The following is a 22,100-nucleotide window of genomic DNA, read 5'->3' as shown; positions in this document are numbered from 1 at the left end:
GTGTTTTACTTTAGACCAAGTGGGCGTTGTACAGAGGAGTGTATGATGCTGACCAATCAGTGTCATACACTTCTCTCCATTCATTTACACTGCACTAGCGATATAGCTATATCGCTATGTGCACCTACATACACAAACACTAACATTACTGTAGTGACCTGATAATGAATATACATCACTACCAGCCTGGATGTGATGTTTGTTCAGAATCCGGACAAGTCTGAATCTTTTCTGTGAGATTCCAGCAAGGCAAGCGTAATCTTGCGAGATTACGATGTAACCTGTCATTTTTGGTGATCCCCCTCTGTCATGTGATTGGACCTAGGTTACCGGTTCTGATGCAGATGGGGTTCATGTGACTATAAATCTGTCCATAACAAGAGACCGTGCACTCAGGACAAGCCCTACCCTCATGCCGTAGTTGTGTGGTTCTGTCTGCAGTGATGGCGGTGGGTGGCTCTGACACCTGCCTCCCCCGTCGGGTCATCTCAGGACAGAAGGGGTGTCCGGATTGGAGACACAGCGCCGCACCTGTCCTCAGGTTGTGTCTGGTATTGCAGTTCACCTCCATTGAAGTGAATAGGACAGAGCTGTAATACCACACACGACCGGAGGACAGGTGCGGCGCCATGTTTTCCTGGACGACCCCTTTAAGACTTTTCCCGTGTGTGTGGCAGAGCGTGCACAGGCGCCACTGATACTTCATAGCCGCTTATCAGCTGTTTTGAAGAATCAGACACACACACACACGCGCACACGCGCACACGCGCACACGCTGTGAGTCAGGTTGCTTTGCCTTATTCACCTTGCTGTAATTCTGGGAAGTGCCCCCCCTGGTGGCCAACATAGGAAAACATGTCAAATCATTATTTAATTAACACTTTCTACTCTTTATGGAAGAAAAAAAAAATCCACTAAAAAAATCCAAAAAATATAATAGAAAGAAGTAACGTCACTTTAAAAAAAAGGTTTAATTTGCGACACATTCCCTTTAAATAATACTCTTCTCCTTCAAATTCTCTAGCCCAGTAATTTTCAGACATGATTGGTAGACTCATTACGATATGCTCTATACTCCAATCTGTAAAAGCAGAGACATTTGTTGACAATGAAAACTTCTTGTTATTATCGTTCCTCCCATCCCCTTATATTTCCTTTCTGTACACCCATTCCCCCAATTTACTCTTGTGAAAATCAAAATAAAGAATTTACAAAAAAAAAAATCCCATTGTGTACAGAGGCTAAATTCTGAAAATTGTTATTTTCCCAATACTGCTGGACCTGATAGTATAAATCAATTTGCACCAACATCAAATTTTAAATTGGAAAAAAATGGCGGCCACTTGCAAATCTTATTTGACAGGGTAAAAAAGCAAAATATAGTAGTTTTCTACTTGTGAATTGATGATGAAATATTACTGAGCACTTTACCATACATGAAAAGAATAAATCTATTGAAAGAAATGTTATTTTGGCATTTACTAGAATTATGTCTTTTTAAAGTAAAACTGTTATCGCATCATAAATTGTCTGAATTATATAACCCATATTTTTAATTTCACATACCTGTAGGTCAGGACATGCTTTCCGCAAAGTTTTAATTTTTTCTTGAATTTCAACAAGTTTTTTTCTTTCTTCTTGTAACTGTTTCAATTCCTGCTGCTGCTGTTGTAGCTTACTTTCATAGAATTTCTCTCTGTAACATCAAAGTTTAGAGTAAGTTAAAAGCTTAAAAGGCACACTGAACGCAGCGGTGTTCTAAGATGGAGCATGAGCACAGATGAGCTATCACATTGAGCGAGGGCTATGTGTAAAGATGTTATGGGTGGATAATGGTCTGGAAAATCTAAGAATCAAAATCAAGACTCTACTAGTAACTAAAGCGGTTTGCATAAAATCGCCAATCATCGGTCGAATAGGGGAAGATAAAGTAAAATAAATGAAGAACAATTACCTTGCTTGTTCCTTAAGGGCAACATCTTTTTGTGCTTTAGAAGCATTTGGACGGGTATTATTTGGTTGCTGTTTTGCATTTGCAGCCTCAGGTAAAAGATGGACTCTACTGGTTGGCATCTCCGCAGCCGTGGTTTCAGACTCTGTATCATCACCATACTAAAAAAAATGGAACAAATTATTAGCAATACTATTCATAAATTTAAATTAAGAAAGGATTTAAGATACATTAAAAAATATTTCCATACACTTACACATTTACACTATAAATGTAGCCATTAAAGTTTCAAGGCTCATACACAATAGAAGCTATGTGAATCAATAAAAGTCAAAATGCACTCTATGTATACTCTCCTTGCACTGATGAGTGAAGGCCCTTTTACATGGGCCAATGATCAGGCAAACAAGCGTTCAGATGAACGTCCGTTCCCGATTATTGTCCCATGTAAACAGGGCAACGATCAGCCGATGAACGAGCAAATGTTTGTTCATCGGCTGATCTGCTGGTTTACGAAGCAATAAATATTATCGTTGTCGGCAGCATATCTCCGTGTAAACATTATGGAAACGTATGGGGAAGAATGATCGCTCGTCCCCATACATAACCAATCATTGTTCCTTGTGAAAGGAGAAAACGATCACCGATCAACGAGCGGTCTCTTTGAACGGCGCTCGTTTTCACAGCCCATTTGAGTTGAAGATTTTAATAAATAAATAGTGAATGGATCTAGATCGTAAGAAACTGGCTTGAGTAAAGACAACAAACACAGCAATTACAGGCAGGGTAAACGAATATGCAGCTTCGAATAGGAATAAGAATACGCTGTCCTATTTAAAAGGCAGATTATCAAGACAGGTCCCTTAGAACGAATTGTTGAAATAGCACAATAATTATTGGATAACAGCCGATAAATAGGCATACAGCACACTCATAGTTAGGAGTCTGATGTATTCATGAGCCCACTACCCTCACCAATAATTGATGACCAACAATGTATACAGACATATACATCATAGACCATCAATCATGTGTGAAGTGGTGAGGGATAGCTGGGATCATGAATACAGCAGACTTCTAACTACGACTGCGATGTAAAAAAAATTCTTGTTTCTTATCGACCATTATCCATACAGCACAATATATATTTTGCGTTGTTTGGTATAATCGTTAGTCCGATCTTTCGCAATAATACAACAGTCTATTCTGAAGACAGACTGGTTTTAAATTTAGTACAGAGTAGGAAACTTTCTTGCTTAGTTTGTTTAGTCGAACGACTACTCATGAGGGATTATGCTGTCTAGTGTAGTATTGGCCAGTTTATTATATTTTTCTTTGACAGAACACCAATAACGTACAAAACGCTCTCCAAATAAAAGCACAATATACCATTGCAACAAGATCCTGTAATTGTCTCAGCTTCTGTTTAGCTGCTATGAGTCTGTTAAATTTTTCTTCAAAATCATCATCATCATCATCAACATCATCATCATTTGGGTCATCTTCTGTGACACTACTTCGGCTAGAGATAGAAGCTGCACTCTCTGGATCTTGATCTATGTCATTTTCCTCCAGCACTTCAATTCCATCCTCTCTTTTATCCTCAGTATCTCTATTATAAAGGCATTCTAAAAGACACAGGAATCAAATGAAATAGAGTACAAATTAAAAAAAAAAAAAAAAAAAAAAGGTCAATAAAGCATGGAAGATATGGATCTGCAACATACATCCGTAAGATATCTGTATTATGATCTGTACTTGTATCTGCAACATGAGGGAAAACACTGACGACTAAAACAGATAAAAATATGGATGGTAAAAAAAACGAACATACTATACGGACATAAGCAGTTAGGCCACTTTCACATGGCAGTATTTTGCAAGCCAAAACAAGGAAAGAGGTGCACATTTTTATGCCATTATAATATTTCTCTTTGTAGGTTACACTTCTGGTTTTGGATTACAAATACTAAGGCAAAATATATATGTTGTCTGTATATAACTATTTATTTCAATACAAAACGGTGAAAGAGGACTAAAGAATTCGACATCTTAAAAAATAAATGGATCCCTCATTTAGTTACTACCACAGGAATGCGGTCTGATGTGAATTCACCAGGAAACCAAACAGAAATGATAACGGAGTGCCATTGGTTAAACAATGGAAAATGTCAGTATTATTCACCTTAAAAAATTGATAATGGACATAGCTAAAGAACATGGCCTAGGTCAACAGCATCAGATTACATAGACAGGCATTCACAATATTGTTCACTGACGCATACCTAATGCAGACGATACATTGAAGCTTCTTAAATTAGCTGCAGATCTGTTATTTATTTCACAATCAGTATTAGATGGCCTTTCATCTCGGTTATTCACACCACACTGTGAAATAGTGATGCTATTTACTGGGCCCCAGCTACTCATACGTTGTGGGTTTCTGTAAAAAGAAAAAGAAATCGATAAATCACAATATGTTAACTAATGAGCCACAATGTATCTGTGTATTTTATGCCTTTTACAGGGAGATCAGAACCAAATTAAATGGTACTATAAAACAATTGGATTTTGGTACACAACGTAAATTCCCCTTCTCGTTGAATTCATTGGGGGAGAAAGCACCATGAGTATAGGCTATTACTACTAGGAGGGTGAAACCAGGTTGGAGAAAGTGTTGGGCTCCACCCAGGGAGTCCATACACTTTCAACGGACATTGAGCTAATTAGTTAATTAATGTAATTCGTCTAAAAAAAAAAAAGCAGGAGGAGAAAAGAAAAACAGCACATCTATGGACCCAGGAGAACTTCAGTAAAATAAGCAGATCCAAAGTTACGGCTATTTTTACCCAATAACTTCAACGAGAAAGGGATTTTACAGGGAGTACAAAAACCTAATTTTCTCATTAATATCATTGGTGGACACAGAACCATGGAACATAAAGCAGTCCAAGAGAGTGCAACCCGCTTAACGCACAGCAGCTTGGAGTACCTGGCTACCCATGCTGGCATCAGAGGAAGCCATTATTAAGCATTAACTTTGTGAAGGTATGCACTGAGACGCAGGTAGCAGCCTTGCAAACCTGAGCAACCGAACCTTGAGGTTGCTCCATCCAGGATGCACTGGCAGCGCGTGAAAGGGAGGAATCTTGTCTATGGACCAATAAGATTGGAAGATTACAGACCTAATCCAATGAGCAATGGTAGTCTTGGTAGCCGCAAAACGCTCGTGTGGTCCTTTAAAGATCACAAAGAGAAAAGTGAGTGTATCTGAAGGATTCAGTCGCCACAAGAAAGATTCAAACCGCTCTAAGACAATGAAGTGCGCTCGCGGGTGTGACCAGAAGGGGCAGATGGAATGGAGAACAAAGTCTTCATTGATGTGAAAGGAAGAGACCACCTTAGGAAAAAAGTATGGGACGGGTCAGAACATTACCTTATCCCTGTGGATCACTAGGGGAATCTTATGGGATAGCGCCAACAGTTCCAAAGTAATAGCCACAAGGAAAGCAACCTTCCATGAGAGAAAATGTAGTGATACATCCAGTAATGGCTCGAAGTGGGAGGCCTAGAAATCCCCCAAATAATTAGAATTGGACCCCATATACTATCTAGGACGTCGTGCGGTTGCAACAGTACTGCCCAGCGTGCAGGAGCGTCGCTACATACCCAAAGTTAGTTCAAGCGCATCGTTCGAGTTTATAATTGGACTAACATTAAGAGAAGCCAAGCCCCTCGTCTGGACCAGACTGCAAAAAAGGACAGAACCTTAGGGGTGGAACACACAAAGAGATGGAAAATACATTACGGTATTTTCATTTGGTCGATTTAGGCTTCCGAGCCTACAACATCGTCTGGATGACATGTTCTGAAAGTCCACTAAATCCCAGTACAGACTTCAACAACCATGGCATTAAACAAATGTGAGGTAAAGTGGGTAGAACAGCGTACCTTGGGTAAGGAGGTCAAGTCGCAACGGAAAATGCTACCTGGCGTCAATGAATAGATTGAGGAGGTTGGCGTACCGGGCCCTGCAAGGACAGTCTGGGACCACCAGGATTGGACGTAATGCCATCAGCCTTGACCTACTTGGCAATAGTGGAAGGGGAGGGAAGAGATGCAGAATAGTGTACCCTTCACAAGGAGTTACCAGACGAGAGCCCTAAAATCCCAAGCACTGGGTTCCTGAGCCCTGGGTATTAACTGCGATAGCCCTGGCCATGTAGGTTTGAACGTTATGGTTGAGGAGAGACGTAAAGAGGTTGACACCTAGAGTGCCCCACTTCCAGAAGGTTTGGAGGAAAATCTCCAGATGAAGTAACCATGCCCCTGGATCCAGCTTTTCCCAAATGAGGAAGTCTGCATCCAAGTTGCTCACACGATGACAAAGCTAGGACGTGATTTTATACCCAGTGTAGTATCCGAAAGGACTCTCACATTGTCGCTCTGCTTCTGGTGCCATTCCGAAGGTTCAGATAGACAACCGCCGTAGAGTTGTCAGTCTGGAATCTGATCAGACTACCTTAGAGAACTGGTGTTTCATGGCAGAAGGCCAGGAACATATCCCTCAAATCCTTAAGATTGATCTGCAGCAGCACTTTTTTCTTTGACCATGTCTCCTGAACAGTTGGAAGGCCGAACACCACCCCCAGTAGGAGAGGCTGGAATTCCGTCGAGATGAACAGCCACTTCAAGAGCGGGAGGTCTGGCCCAGAAAAATGGCTGGGGAGGTCTCCCACCAGAATAACTTTCTCATGAAGCCCAAAGCACAGGATTTCCAGCATGCGAGGATCGCCCTCTGGAGAAGCCTTGTGAGAAATTGGGCACGAGATGGCCTTAAAGGCCGACACCATTTTGCCCAGGAACATTGCATGCTTTAGAGAACAGGAACGGGAGCATCCAGTATAAAGAGAGCAATCCCGGCCTGGATGGCACTGATCTCGCCCACCGGAAAGTGGTTACTGGCCAACCTGGAGTCAAAACTCATACCCAAGAAATCCATTCGCTGGGCTGGCACCAGAGACAACTTCTTTGTGGTGATTATCTATATGAATCTCTTCAAGGTGTCCATGTAAATCCCGAGACTGGAATGTTTGTCCTCTCTGGAGGAGGCCTTCACCAAGAAGTTATCCAGGTAAGGAATAACTGCGGCTCCCCTTGGAGAAAATACTATTATCAGTAGCTGGCCCAAAAGGGAGGGCGGCAAACTGCAAACGTTAAAGGAACAGTGTCATCACAAATTATTTTTTTATATGTTAAAGATGTTAGTGCTTTATTAAAAACGTTTATATTCATTTGTGTGTTTGTGTTTTACTTTTTCTTATTTTTACACTTTTTCTTCCCTATGGGGGCTGCCATTTTTTGTTCCATTTCTGTCTGTGTCGATTAACGACACATACAGACATGGAATACGGCAGCACAGTCCCATAGGGACTGCGAACGGCTCCCGTCCCATTGACTTCAGTGTACGGCGTCTGTGTGGGAACTGCGCATGCGCCGCTCCCACACAGTCCAATTCGAAATTGGCGCTGTCCGGCGCCATTTTCCTGTGGACCGGAAGTCGCGGCCGGACAGTAATATTACTACTTCCGGTCGCGGCTTCCGGATTTGTGCACTTGGACCAGCGGCAGCAAACGGAGCGGACGGGCCGGAGGGAGCCGCGGCGGCAGGAGCAGGTAAGAGATTTCAATGTATGTTCGTGTTTGTGTGTGTTTACTACTGTATGTAAACCTACTACACTGTGTGTTAGCTCAAAAAATGGCGACACACAGTGTAGGAGGTTACACCGTTCAAACCCCTCGTTTATCCCGGCACTAGCCAGGATAAAGGAGGGGGGGATGCTGAGAGCTCACTAGAGCGAGGGCTTTTAACCCAATGTTGCAATGCTGCAATTTTGGGAATAGCTCCATCTAGTGACCAAAAATGGGTAGTATTATAAATTTTGAATTAATTTATAATATTTCCTGACTCGTGAAAAAAATAAAAAAAATTTGAACAATGTAAATTTAATCACCCACACACTAAATGTTTAATTTAAAAAAAAAAACATGTTTTTCTGGCAACACATTGCCTTTAAGAACCAACGGCGAAGGGATGAAAACACTGGTGGGCCATTGCGTTAGATATGTGGAAGTAGGAATCGCGGGTGTCGCCTTGTACTAAAGAAGAAATCATTGTCCGCAGTGACTCCATATGGAACCTTTGAGTGCATACAAGCAGAACTAAGAAATTAACTGCCCTTTTTGGGACTGTGAAGAGATTCAAATAGAACCCTTGGAAAAAAAAAGTTAGCTGTGGAACAGGGACGATCACTTCCTAAAAGGGAAGAGAGCGAACATCCTGAAAAAAGGCAGAAGCACTGGGCTGATGCCGAGGCAGGGTTGACAGGAAGAACCGACCTGGGGAAAGTGCAAAGAATCCTGTCAAACCGAGGCATCGTCCACGTGGGCCAGCTATATCACATGCCAAAAAAAAAAATAGAGTCGTTCCCACGCTCGAAAAGAAGACTCGAGACACATTCAGACTGAAGAGGTCTTGGAAGTGGAGGGTTTCTGGGGGCTAGAGCAGTCAATGCGAGGAGGGCTTAGGCTTGAAGGAAGGACGTTCTGAGACTGTGGGATGGCTGGTCCTCTTTTCTGACCTCCGAGAGGGGAAGTTAGGAAAGAAAGGTAACTTCTGAGAAAGTTAAAAAGGCTGTTGGCGTTGAGGATGGTACTGCAGTAGAAGGGAGCTTTTTCCGCAAGTGGCCTCAGAGACAATATTACCCAGACGCTTGTCAAAAAGTCTACCAATGGTAAACAGAAGACCAGTGAGAACCTTCTTAGAGGCAGGGTCCGGCACCTAGGAGATATACCAAACTGAGTGGTGCATCGCCACCAAATTATTCCGTCGATGACCCAGGAGCTGGCAAATGCTGGGCACAAGGTAGAACCTGTCGTCACAAAGCAGTTTAAGATAGTGATTCACTTGCCAAGAGATTAGATTCTCTAAGAGGCGCTGCATCAGACGGTGGTAAAGAACTTTTCCCCCTGGTGCTCTTTGACAGTCTCGACACAGGCAGATCCACTACAGATGAGACAGCCCACTTGGAAGTCAAATCCTCCCGAAAGGGTCAAAAGCATGACTGTTCTCTTGGAGGTGGCCAAGAACCTGTTGTGGTGCTTCTATTCTTTAGAGAGGATGACCTCAAACTCGCTGTGGTTTCGCACCAGTGATGGAAGAAAGACACCTCTTCCTGAGAGGGGGAGTCATCCTTAATATGTAAGTTGTCCCTGACAGGACCTACCAATTCCTGCATAGTGGTAGAATTTTAGGGTCTTGTTCTGAGTCGGAGGTTTCCCCAGAGAAACTAGACTGCTCCTGTAGTTTCTGCAGCGATCGTCCGAAAAGGGGAAAAACCTAAAGAGCAGGATTTGTCCCTAGCACTTATGGGCCTCTCGCGAGCACAGCCACGGGGTAAGGGTTGCGCTACACCTAAAAGCGATTCTGAGAGATAGAGTAAGGCTGGGTTCACACGACCTATTTTCAGACGTATACGAAGCGTTTTTTGCCTCGTTTTACATCTGAAAATACGTCTCAAATACGTTGTCAAACATCTGCCCATTACTTTCTATGGGTATAACGCTGTATTGTTCCCACGACGCGTAATTTTACGCGTCGTACGGCAATTACGCCTCGTAAAAAGAAGTGCAGGACACTTCTTTGGACGTTTTTGGAGCTTTTTTCTCATAGAATCCAATGAAAACAGCTCCAAAAACGGAAGTAAAAAACGCCGCGAAAATGGCGCGAAAAATGCGAGTTGCTCAAAAAACGTCTGAAAAACAGGGGCTGTTTTCCCTTGAAAACAGCTCTGTATTTTCAGACGTTTTTGGTCACTACGTGTGCACATACCCTTAGGCAGCTAATTGAAATGGCAGATATTCCAACCCCAGGGCTTGGGTTGAGAACCTCGTCCAGAAACACGGGTCCGCTTTCTAGGACACGTCAGAGGAAATAGAATGTCTTTTTACGACCCTGTATAAAAAAAAAAAAAATACCACGTAGCACATAAAGATACAATTCGTACCTTTGAGGGACAAAAAAAGGTTGTTGGCTGCCTGGGTCATGGGAATAATATAAGCAACCATACTGAAGTTCTGGTGTCGAGGAGGTAAGGAGGCTCTGAGGACTACTGCAGAGGACTTTTTGATGCAATGTCAGGCTTCTTTCACCCATCTGAAGCAGAGTCTCTGCCAGTAAAACAGGCGCTGGATTTCCTGAGGAATGCCCTAGGAAAAACATGCATAAAAGACATTGGGCAGGAAGATGCAGCCCGCTGAAGAAAATACAAGCAGTGCTCAGAAGAGATGCTCATGTGAGCAGGGGGGCACTGAAAAGTTGCGGCCAGCCCGCCAAAAGAAGTGCCCTGCCCTGCTATTAACAAGACTACGAGCACCAGCACTCCAGCAGGCTATTCAGTTAAGTTTCCTCAATATATGGGACCTAACCGTGTTAGGAGAGCTCCACAGACACGCATTTCCCCGCCACTGGATGAAGGGACGCATAGAACACTGCTGGGGTGGCAGAATGGGTGGATGCCAGGCAGCAAAATGAAGGAATAGACCAATCGTCGGATGTATGCAGGTTCCCCCTTTGGGGGAATGGGTGACTGCAGGGAAGGAAGGGCAGAGCAGTCGGCTGCCTGGTTTCCTAACATCCTCAGTGCGTATGACTAGTGTAAAAGCCCATGGAGACAACCACCCTGATAAGAAAAAGAAAATGAAAAGGCTAGCATAAAATGCTAAAAAGCTAAAATGAAAAAAAATGCAGCAGACTTGAAAACAAGGTAGTGTCCACCTCCTACGGAAAGTAGGCGAAAACTGATTAGCTTAGTGTCTGTGGGAAGAGTATGGTTTGTGGGAGCCAATACCCTTTTTCCTATCCAATCTCAGCCTCCCAGTGGCAAGAGCCTACATCCATGGTGCTGTGTCCCCAATGACATTACTGAGGGCAAAAAAAAATTTACATGAAAAATGCCATAATTGTGCAAAAGTAGTAAAACAAACAAAAAAAATACATATTTGGTATCACAGCAATCATACCAACATATAGATTAAAGGTAGCACATTATATATGTCGAATGTGAATGGCGTAAATTTCAAATCGCAAAAAAGAAAACAAATGACAGAAACTGCTGTTAAAGTTTTCCCACCCCCAGCCCACAAAAGAGTTAATAAAAGTCAATCAATCAATAAGTTATGGACCCAAAATGGTGCCATAAAACCCCAACCCAAAAAACAAGCTCTCAAACACCTACACAGCTGCTAAATCTTGTCACTGCACATGTATCAAAAGTTCTGCTATTAAAACGGAGTTCTTAGAGGAATTTTACCTGATGTTAGTAACTGGCTGATTCCCTTCCTGATCAGATTCAATCCATGAATCCTCAGTTTCTTCTTCCTCATCTTTAGTGTTCTCATTTACAGCATCAGTCATCATATCGGATGTCTGCTCATAATACCGAACCAAATCCCGTAGTTCATTAAGCCGCTTGCGAACTTCTTTCAACTTCCTACATAAACAGAACAAAATGATTATTTATTGTATAAATAGGTAAAACATGAGTACATGGGGGTGGAAATACTGTACAATGGTTGATATTTAGGTAAGTGATTTTATCCTACTTAACTAAAATTATACTGGTTAGTGGCACAATGATTTTCAAATGATGCTAATCTAAGGGGGAGTTCACACTGTTTTTCGTCAGGCCGAAAAAAAAAACAAGCGTTTTTCTAAAGGTTTTTTTTTTACCGCGGTTTTATACAGCCTACTAAAGCGAATGCAAAAACGGAGGGGGGGGGGGGGGACAACGCTGCAGGTTTTTTCTGCCTCTCATTGATATTAAAGGGAAGGTGTCATGATTTTTTTTTTTTTTATTGTATTGCTTTTAATATAATACTAACAAAAATTTTATTTATTTGTGTTCTCATTTTTTACTTTTTAATGTATTCTTACTTATACTTCTCTATGGGTGCTGCCATTTATTTTTTTTCATCTCTGTATGCGTCGATTAACGACACATACAGAGATGATATACGGCACATACAACCCCATAGAGAATGCGAACGGGAGCCTTTCCATTCTCAGTTGTGTGCGCCGTCTGTGTGGGAACGGCGCATGCGCCCTCCCACACAGACCAATACGAAGCTCGGTCGAGAAGCGAAATCCGGTGCCATTTTCATGTGGACCGGAAGCCGCTGCCAGACCGTAAGAGGACGACTTCCGGCCATATGTTCAACGAAGCGAAGGCGCAAGGAAGAGGAGCGTAAACCACCAGAGGCGGCGGCGGCAGGAGCAGGTAATTTATGTTCGTGTATGATGTGTGTATTATGTTAGTGTATGTTCGTGTGATACTGTCTGCTGAGCCCTGGTTCTAATCCTTCTACACTGTGCAGTCGCTCTGAAACTAATAGTATAACTGATATAGATCAACTTTGTAATGTTCTTACTATTAAAATTTAGTTGTTTTATCAATGAGAAAGATACAGACATACGCGCTGCAGCTTTCTGGTAAGTGTTACGTCTCCCCCAGTGCTGATTCTCAGCTACACCGTTCATTATTGCGGTGTAATCTCTTCCATGCTGCTGCAGCTTCAATATATGTGATAGAGATAGGAGAGCAGGATTCTCCTCTATTCTGTATGTGGTATAGAAGACATGATAGCTGTTAGGTTCCACCCACTAGCTCAGAGATAACGGAGAATTAGAAATGCAGCCTGCAGAGGGGGAAAACTACTAAATAATGCAGCATACAAGCCAGAAAATTGCCAGAAATAGTTATTCCTCACGTACACACATATGACAGGATATTCTGAAAAGTCACCTGAAAAGTTAGATACGCTTTAAAGAGGCTCTGTCACCAGATTATCAAATCCCTATCTCCTATTGCATGTGATCGGCGCTGCAATGTAGAGAACAGTAACGTTTTTTTGTTGTTTTTTTTTTAAAAAAAACGATCATTTTTGGCCAAGTTATGAGCAATTTTATATTTATGCAAATGAGCCTTTCTAATGGACAACTGGGCGTGTATTGTGTTTGTAACATCTGAGCGTGTTTACTTGTTTTACTAGCTGGGCGTTGTGAATAGAAGTGTATGATGCTGATATATGATGCTGACAAACACTTCTATTCACAACGCCCAGCTAGTAAAACAAGTAAAAACGCTCAGATGTTACAAACACAATACACGTCCAGTTGGTAAAAACACAATACACGCTCAGTTGGTAAAAACACAATACACGCTCAGTTGGTAAAAACACAAGACACGCTCAGTTGGTAAAAACACAAGACACGCTCAGTTGGTAAAAACACAAGACACGCTCAGTTGGTAAAAACACAAGACACGCTCAGTTGGTAAAAACACAAGACATGCTCAGTTGGAAATAAGAGAAAACGCCCAGTTGTCCATTAGAAAGGCTAATTTGCATAAATCTAAAATTGCTCATAACTTGGCCAAAAATCGTTTTTCAAAAAAAACAAAAACGTTACTGTTATCTACATTGCAGCGCCGATCACATGCAATAGGAGATAGGGGTTTGATAATCTGGTGACAGAGCCTCTTTAATGTATCAAACCAACTATAAAAGGTCTATCTAATGCACAAACATGCCAATATAGCATGCACTAAGACTCTGGACTTTGCATTGGAGGATAGAATGTTTGCCAACACTAGGATATCAAGTGTAAGCTTAGCTTATAAATGCTTGTGTTTATGAGGCCTTTTTGGAGCTATATTGTTCAAGGAAGATTTTGCCTTTAAGCAAACATAGGTTTAAGCAAAGGTATTTAGTATTCTGCATTTTCTGATCAGCTTCCAATAAGCCTTGACATTCAACACCCCCATGAACATGTCCTTTAAGACACGTCTCCATGTCCTGTCAGACACAGGATCTGCTGTACTGTATGTCATGAGAAGGAGTCATAGCTGTTTGTTACACAGAGACTTCTTATTTTAATACATAAACTGTACTAAATCACAAAATCTCCTATACTTTCCATACTAGCCACCTTATTTTTGTTTTAAGATGGATTTTTTTTTCTTCCTTTCAGTCTGAACCCTATTCATATCATATTAACAATAGTTCTAAAGTCAAAAGAGAAGTAGCAATACACATTCTGTTCTTTTCTCCTATTATTCCAGTTTCTACTCAGATTTATACACTATTTCATATTAATCTTTGTTCATTATACTAAAATATATTAGATTGAATATAATATAGAAGCATAATGTTGCTTTCCTGAAATGCACTGTACAAAAAAAAACTGAACAAGTAGTAATATGAAGGCGTAAGTTAATAGTCTGTTGTGGTTACTGATCTTTGAAGGCAGTAACAGGTATTTGGTTACTTTATCACGTGAAGGCAAAGGCACGGTACATACCTAAGCTTCTCTGCAGGGTTTTGGTTTTCCTCGTCTTCACTGCCATTCATGGAAGCTGAAGAACACGCTGCTGCTCCGGCTGGACTGTTTGACGTTCTTTTATCAGAGCCCTGGGGAGCGGAGGAAGTGGAAGCCAAACTCCTTTGATCCATAACCCTTTGTGGAGAGCATGAAGAAGCAGCAACTGAAAGGAAGATAGATCAATAAGAGAAATACGGAAAAGACTATTTAACATTACTATGTTAAATGAAAAAGTAACTAAACTTTTAAAAGACTTTTGACATATCAGAAGTTTATTAAAAAAGTTTAGTCACCCTTTAAGCCCGGAGGCTATTTCATAGATTTTGTCTTACATTTAAGTTTACTTTAGGGTTAGATACTTTACGATACTTCTTTTGCACCGATGCAGAGTTACTAGGTATTAGGCCCTTTTCACACTGCTTTTATGGTCTTCGTTTTTATGCTGGGTCCCGAAGTATATGTTAAATGGAGGCTGTGACAGATGCACAACAGTTTCATCAGATCAACGGTTTAAAAAATAAATAAAACACAAGTCGTTCCCCTGACTATGCCAGCTATCCAAAATTACTTGTATGCAGAGTCTTTCAGACAACTTGTAGTTTCAAACATATGTATTGAGAAAAAAAAAAATAATCGCTTTCACGCACAATAGATCAGTTTGAAACTACTAGTTGTCTGAAAGACTCTGCATACGAGTAATTTTGGATAGTAGGCAGCGCCAGGGAACAATCCGATTTTTCTACCGTTGATCTGTTACTGGACACTAGTAGCACAGATCGGAACCCAGGATGCAAAACTAATTTGGAGCACAAAACAACCAAGATCGCACATTATCTTGGTTGATTTGCGCTGAGCAACTGATAATTTACTTTTATATTTTTAAACTGGTTGATGCACCTTGTGCATCTCATTGTGTTTTTTTTATTGTTTTTGCATATATAGCTCAACAGTGGCATCAGTCACCCATAGACTTTTATGGGATCCGTTAAGCAGATGTCTGTGATGGATGCAATACAGTGGCATCGGTAAACCCTAAGCTCCCATGTTAAAAAAAAAAGTAGTATACTGTGCGGTATATGTGGTTTTAATGGATGCCCCTGGATAGAATAGTGTAGTCAACTACGCTATTCTATCCAGCAAAAAAGCGGTATCCCTGACATATAACGCCTGATGGAGGCCAAAAAGGAAACGACTGTCCTCCATTGGTGTATTGGGAGCCTATGGCATGAGGTATATGTTGGGAGCATTCCCGATGAATACATCAAACGTGCAGGTGAAACGCAGTGTGAAAGGGGCCTTATAATCCGGAGGAGACAAGCCTGCGGTCAGAAATAGCCTTAACAGCTTAGATGAGATCTTACTATAGTGTTCACACGTGGCAAATTTCTATCTCAGAAAATTTTCCCATTCAACTGAATGGGGTATGTAAATATTCAAAGCACTTGCTGCAGAAATAACACCATTCAGATGTATGGAATGGATTTGTGCTGCAGAAATTGTACACATGTGAAATGCACTTTTTTCTACATAAGATTATGCTACAGTGACTAGTGTAAAGAGAAATCTTCCCAGAATGCAAAACACCAGAGCAAGCGTACAGTAGAAAGAATTGAGCGTCAACTCCACAATAATGCAAGCTGTACCTAAGGATTCCTAACAATGTATTGATAAAAACTTGTACGGAATAATTATGTCTAATCTGTGAAATGGCGCTCAAAATGTGGCCACACACTTTATTAAGATAAATCAACAGTTTTTATTTACTTACATGCAGTATTATTCAAATGGTGATCTTGTAGTGTGTGGAGTTCTCCTAGTATGGAGTCCATTTTTTGCTTCTTTTCTAACACTCCCACTTTACTGAAACGTGGACCCCTCTCCTCAGAAGCAGGTTCTGACATGGAGGAGTTTAAACTTTGAGAAACCGCTCTGGTAAGTGACAGGCTTTCTGCCTGTCGCCGGTTATCTGGAACTGGTGGACTCTAAAAGTAATAGTACAATATAAAATTAACAGAATAGGAGTAAAAGTACCAGGCAAGAATATTAAGGCGGTATCTCTGATACTGTAAATGTTTACATGCAATGACAGGAAAAATAGGCTGCTGCCATTTTAACAATATTAGGATTGCAGAGTTTTATGTTTAGCAAGTTACATTTGTAAAATATTACAGAAAATTCTAAGGCCACATGCACGCGACTATAAAAATCGTCCGTAATTACGGACCCACTCACTTCTATTGTCCATGGACACCTTCCCGTTTATTTACAGGAAGATGTCCGGGCCGTAGAAGTGCAAAACATGGGACATGTCCTCTCTTTTGCTTTTTACAGGCCGTGCTCCTATAATTTGTACGGGAGGACAGGCCGAAAATGCAGGCAGCTGTCTGTGGGCGGCCGTGCCCACAATCGCGGCCTTAGACATCTTATACTACATTTGCTCAATATGCTTTCTTACGCCAGTTTATGCCATACTGTTGCAGTGAACGTCCGAGTGTGAAGATATGAATTAAATATTCATACTTTTCAAACAACAATTAGATAGGGTGATAAAAAATTAATTTAAAAGGGCAAAGATAAAGCACCAAAATGCATTACCTGGACATCGTGCAGCTGGTTGTGAAAGCGCTGAATCAGGTCATTTAGCTCCTCATTTAGCTCCGATGTTAAACTCAATCCAGACATACTTCCTGTAGTTTCTGTGACAACTGAGACCAAAAAAATTATATTATATATTATTATGATTAAATACAAGCTGAATAAAGTTTATTTAACCCTTTTGCTGCTGTGACAAGTTTCACACTTGATATACACGAACGAAACCCGAATTCTAAAATGCCCCCATATATACCCCATACTAGTGCTAATTGAACATTTAACCTCGATTACAATTAATGAACTATTTAGGCTACACCCCTTTTACATGCTACACCATTGAATATTTATCCCGAGCCTGCTCTATGAGTATATAATATACCCCCCAGACACTGCCCCCTTACAGTATATCGCCACATAGTGCTCCTCATACATTATAATGCCCCATAGCTGCCCATACACCGTATAATGCCCCCATAGCGGCCCCCACACCGTATAATGCCCCCATAGCGGCCCCCACACGGTATAATGCCCCCATAGCGGCCCCCACACCGTATAATGCCCCCATAGCGGCCCCCACACCGTATAATGCCCCCATAGCGGCCCCCACACCGTATAATGCCCCCATAGCGGCCCCCACACCGTATAATGCCCCCATAGCGGCCCCCACACCGCATAATGCCCCTATAGCGGCCCCCACACCGTATAATGCCCCCATAGCAGCCCCCACACCATATAATGCCCCCACACCATATAATGCCCCCACACCATATAATGCCCCCACACCATATAATGCCCCAAAAGCTGCCCCCACACCATATAATGCCCCCATAGCAGCCCCCACACCATATAATGCCCCCATAGCAGCCCCCACACCGTATAATGCCCCCATACAGTATAATGCCCCCATAGCGGCCCCCACACAGTATAATGCCCCCATAGCGGCCCCCACACAGTATAATGCCCCCATTGCGGCCCCCACACCGTATAATGCCCCCATAGCTGCCCCCACACAGTATAATGCCCCCATAGCGGCCCCCACACAGTATAATGTCCCCATAGCTCTCCCAGAGTATAATGCCCCCATAGCTGTCCCACACAATATAATGCCCCACATAACTTTCCTCCACACAGTATACCACCACCCATAACTGCCCTCAACGCAGTAAAAAATCCCCCATAACTGCCCTCGACCCAGTATAATACCACCCATAACTGCCCTCGACCCAGTATAATACCACCCATAACTGCCCTCGACCCAGTATAATACCACCCATAACTGCCCTCGACCCAGTATAATACCACCCATAACTGCCCTCGACCCAGTATAATACCACCCATAACTGCCCTCCACGCAGTAAAAAATCCCCCGTAACTGCCCTTGACAGTATCCCGGTTCCCTGCTCTACCATTTGATTCAACTCATGGATGACTTCATGCAAATTTGCATCAAAAGAATAACCGTGCGTGAAAAAATACATAAAAAGTCCGGATTGTGGCTAAAATTCTGACCCAAGCTGAGCCAAGATGAACAACACCTTCTAAAAATAAAAAGTTTAAGATGTGCACATGTATCTTTATATAATCACCAGAACAGAATAGCCCAAACAGCTCTTCCATCCAGACGCCAGTAAATACAGAAGTCACAGTTTATTACATCAGGGGGCATATATCTTTTATTGATTGGTAAGGTAATTGGGTGTATAACAAAGAAACATTTCAGGAGTTAATAAGATACCCAAGATCTAAAGCTGTAGTCCGTATATGCTAGTCGAGGCCCGCGTTTAAAGTCATAAAGCATTACAAATGTCTTTGGCAGTGAAAGGGTGAAAGTGGATACACATTGAAAACTTTAATAGGTATTCCAGTTAAAGCAAATAAGACTTATTTATTATGTAATGAAGACTTTTCTAATTTACTTTGTGTATCAATTCCTCACGATTTTTTTTAGATCTTGGCTTGCAGACATTTAATGGGAACCTTTCAGAGGATGAAAACTTGTCCTGGTCATGTGATGCAGTTCCATGGCTCTTATCTGTATTGCATATCTGTGATTGTCACTTAACCAGGACAGATTTTCATTTTCACGAGATAAACGATGAAGGTTCACATTAACACAAACAGACCTACGAGGAATTATATTACAAAATGTTATAGCTATTCATTATATAATGAATACGTTTTATTTGCTGAAACTGGATTACCCCTTATTTACCCTAGCCATTTACCAGATTCATCCATAACGGCAATAGCTTGTTCAGCCTTGTGCTGTAAAGCGAGGAGAGCCGCCTGCCTTCCCTTCAAGGCCCGGAGTTGCTCTTGTTGCTGCAACATCCTTGTCAGTAGTGCATGCTGCTTCTTCATATTTTTAAGTTCTTCCTTTGCCTCCTGCTGAGGATCTAGTGCCTAAAGGCAAAAAAAAGCAATTCATTAGAAGATATGTAAAGTTTTACAAAAATGAGACTCTCAGAAATCTTATACTGGACAAAATTAGTTCTTCATTAGGAAAACATACATCCAAAAATGTGAGGTTGCTAAATATATAACTAGAACTATATGCATTAGAACTGCAGGATACATAGAATTAATATTAATTGGCCAATGGATACTTGGATTTTTTGTTGTATAAAGGAAACCTTCAATAAAGAAATGAAGAAAACATAACTTTGTCCCAAGTAATTACTCCATGGGTCTACATGGCATCTTAAAATCACAAGCTACTAATTCCCTATGGGGAGAAAAGTTGCACGCAGCCTTGTGACTTGCAGAAATAGTCACAGACCCGCATGCAGACATCCACACAGAGAGAATAAATGTCATATTCAATATGATTTGTCGTGTAGCTCTAACCATACAAGAACCAAAATAAGCGGTTACTTGTGCTTTGTAAACATCCTCTTTATGGAAACACAAAAACCTTGACCACACATAAAAAATAATATCTGAAATATTGACGGTAAAATTATCCAAGAAACATTTCTGATTAGCAAATGGCTTAGAATTTTACTTTCTTGACCACATAATCTTTACTTGTAAGCGCGAGATTTGGAATACACAAAGTAGAATTCTTAAAATGAAAAATGAAAGTACTAATAAATGAATCCATGGTCTAGAATTTAGTCAAATACTGAAATCTGTAAGCCTAAAAGTATTGTATATTGTAAAGAGAGGTGTTATATACATATATACACACACACACACACACGCACATACCGTACGTACGTACGTACGTACATACACACGAACTAGGGATGTCACGATACCAGAATTTGGACTGATACCGATACTTCGTGTAGTATTGCGATTTCGATACCAAAACGATACTCTCAACAGTAATAGAAAAAAAAAAAAAAAAAAGTTCTTCCGTTTTCTGATGTGAGGCGCGAGGTGTGATGAATTTTGAATGTGCCTCACATTAATAGTAATTAACCCCATCATGTTTCTCAGTCATAATGTGTTAATAATATGTAAGGTACATGATGGGGTTAATTACTATTAATGTGAGGCACATGGAGGTTAAATTAAATCACATCTCGTGCCCCACAATAAGTGAAAGAAACCAGTTTTTATTTTATTTTTTTTACAGCGTACACATCATAAATGATACAAAAAAAATTGCTGTGCAGGTTATTACGGCCGCACCAACACCGAATGTGTATATTTTATGTATTGAGACTTATTTTAATGTTTATTGTAAAAAAGTTGTATGTGTATTTTTTTTAAATTTAATATTACTTTATTTTTAAACTTTAATGTACTGGCATATATCTATATTATAGTACATTAGCCTGTGTACAGATAGTACACAGGCAGTTGTTAGGACATACCTAAGTAAGCCCTAACAACAGGAAATCTGGTAAGAAAGCCCTGGGGTCCCTCAATGGACCCTGAGCTGTCTGCCCATATATGGTATGTCCCTCAGTCGCGTCACAGTTATTCCTGTGATGCGATCCAAGGGGCATCTCCCCTTCTCACTTTCCTCTTGAATGCAGCAGTCAGCTTTGATCGCAGCATTCTGGAGAACAGCGGCGGAGTTGAGGTTTCTCTGATCCCTGCCGTTATAGAGCGGGGTTGCGGCTGTGCAATACAGCCATTGCCCCGCTCCTGACATTAAGTGCCTGCGCATGCAGCATGAGGTGATGTGGATGGCGCTGAGCTAATGAGCGGAGGCACGGAGGACAGAACATGGGTGTGTTTTGCAGTGCACCCTCCATGTTGTGTCTTCATTGACGGCAATCATTAGTGCAGCGCTGGCCGCGTCGCATCATCCTGACAAGCGCGCACTTGTCAGTACTCAGGAGCGGGCAATGACTATTACACAGTCCGCAGCCCCGCTCTCATACATTCATGTGTTACTATACTAAGTTGTGTGGCTGAACAGCAAAGTATCGAAAATACATTAAATAACGGTATCAAACCGTTTGAGGATGCACGGTATCGAAACAGTATCGACGTTTCGATGCATCTCTAATACACAAACACATTATATACACACACTACCGTTCAAAAGTTTAGGGTCACTTAGAAATTTCCTTATTTTTGCAAGAAAAGCATAGTTTTTTTCAATGAAGATAACATTAAATTAATCAGAAATACACTCTATACATTGTTAATGTGCTAAATGACTATTCTAGCTACAAACGTCTGTTTTTTAATGCAATATCTACATAGGTGTATAGAGGCCCATTTCCAGCAACCATCACTCCAGTGTTCTAATGGTACATTGTGTTTGCTAACTGTGTTAGAAGGCTAATGGATGATTAGAAAACACTTGTGCAATTATGTTAGCACCGTTGTAAACAGTTTTGCTGTTTAGAGGAGCTATAAAACTGACCTTCCTTTGAGCTAGTTGAGAATCTGGAGCATTACATTTGTGGGTTCGATTAAACTCTCAAAATGGCTAGAAAAAGAGAGCTTTCATGTGAAACTCAACAGTCTATTCTTGTTCTTAGAAATTAGGGCTATTCCACGCGAGAAATTGCCAAGAAACGGAAGATTTCCTACAACAGTGTGTACTACTCCCTTCAGAGGACAGCACAAACAGGCTCTAACCAGAGTAGAAAGAGAAGTGGGAGGCCCCGCTGCACAACTGAGCATCAAGACAAGTACATTAGAGTCT

The 22,100-nt window shown here is 41.3% G+C and overlaps 1 protein-coding gene across 6 annotated transcripts in view; it reads right to left on the bottom strand.

Annotated features, from left to right (window-relative positions):
• The window catches only part of PCM1 (pericentriolar material 1), a 186,187-nt gene that overhangs the window by 115,158 nt on the left and 48,929 nt on the right, over positions 1-22,100 (bottom strand). For all 6 annotated transcript variants that reach the window (XM_075860140.1, XM_075860145.1, XM_075860142.1 and 3 more), the window contains 9 exons: positions 19,210-19,387; positions 16,985-17,094; positions 16,158-16,371; positions 14,369-14,552; positions 11,322-11,501; positions 4,237-4,394; positions 3,341-3,579; positions 1,955-2,112; positions 1,567-1,696 (listed from right to left, as the gene is read on the bottom strand). In XM_075860140.1, the coding sequence (XP_075716255.1) occupies positions 1,567-1,696; positions 1,955-2,112; positions 3,341-3,579; positions 4,237-4,394; positions 11,322-11,501; positions 14,369-14,552; positions 16,158-16,371; positions 16,985-17,094; positions 19,210-19,387 (1,551 nt within the window). The remainder of the gene's footprint in view (positions 1-1,566; positions 1,697-1,954; positions 2,113-3,340; positions 3,580-4,236; positions 4,395-11,321; positions 11,502-14,368; positions 14,553-16,157; positions 16,372-16,984; positions 17,095-19,209; positions 19,388-22,100) is intronic.

The sequence above is a fragment of the Rhinoderma darwinii genome, chromosome 1 (genome assembly GCF_050947455.1).
Source record: "Rhinoderma darwinii isolate aRhiDar2 chromosome 1, aRhiDar2.hap1, whole genome shotgun sequence".
NCBI lineage: Eukaryota > Metazoa > Chordata > Amphibia > Anura > Rhinodermatidae > Rhinoderma > Rhinoderma darwinii.
This window is presented reverse-complemented; position numbering and strand designations above follow the sequence as displayed.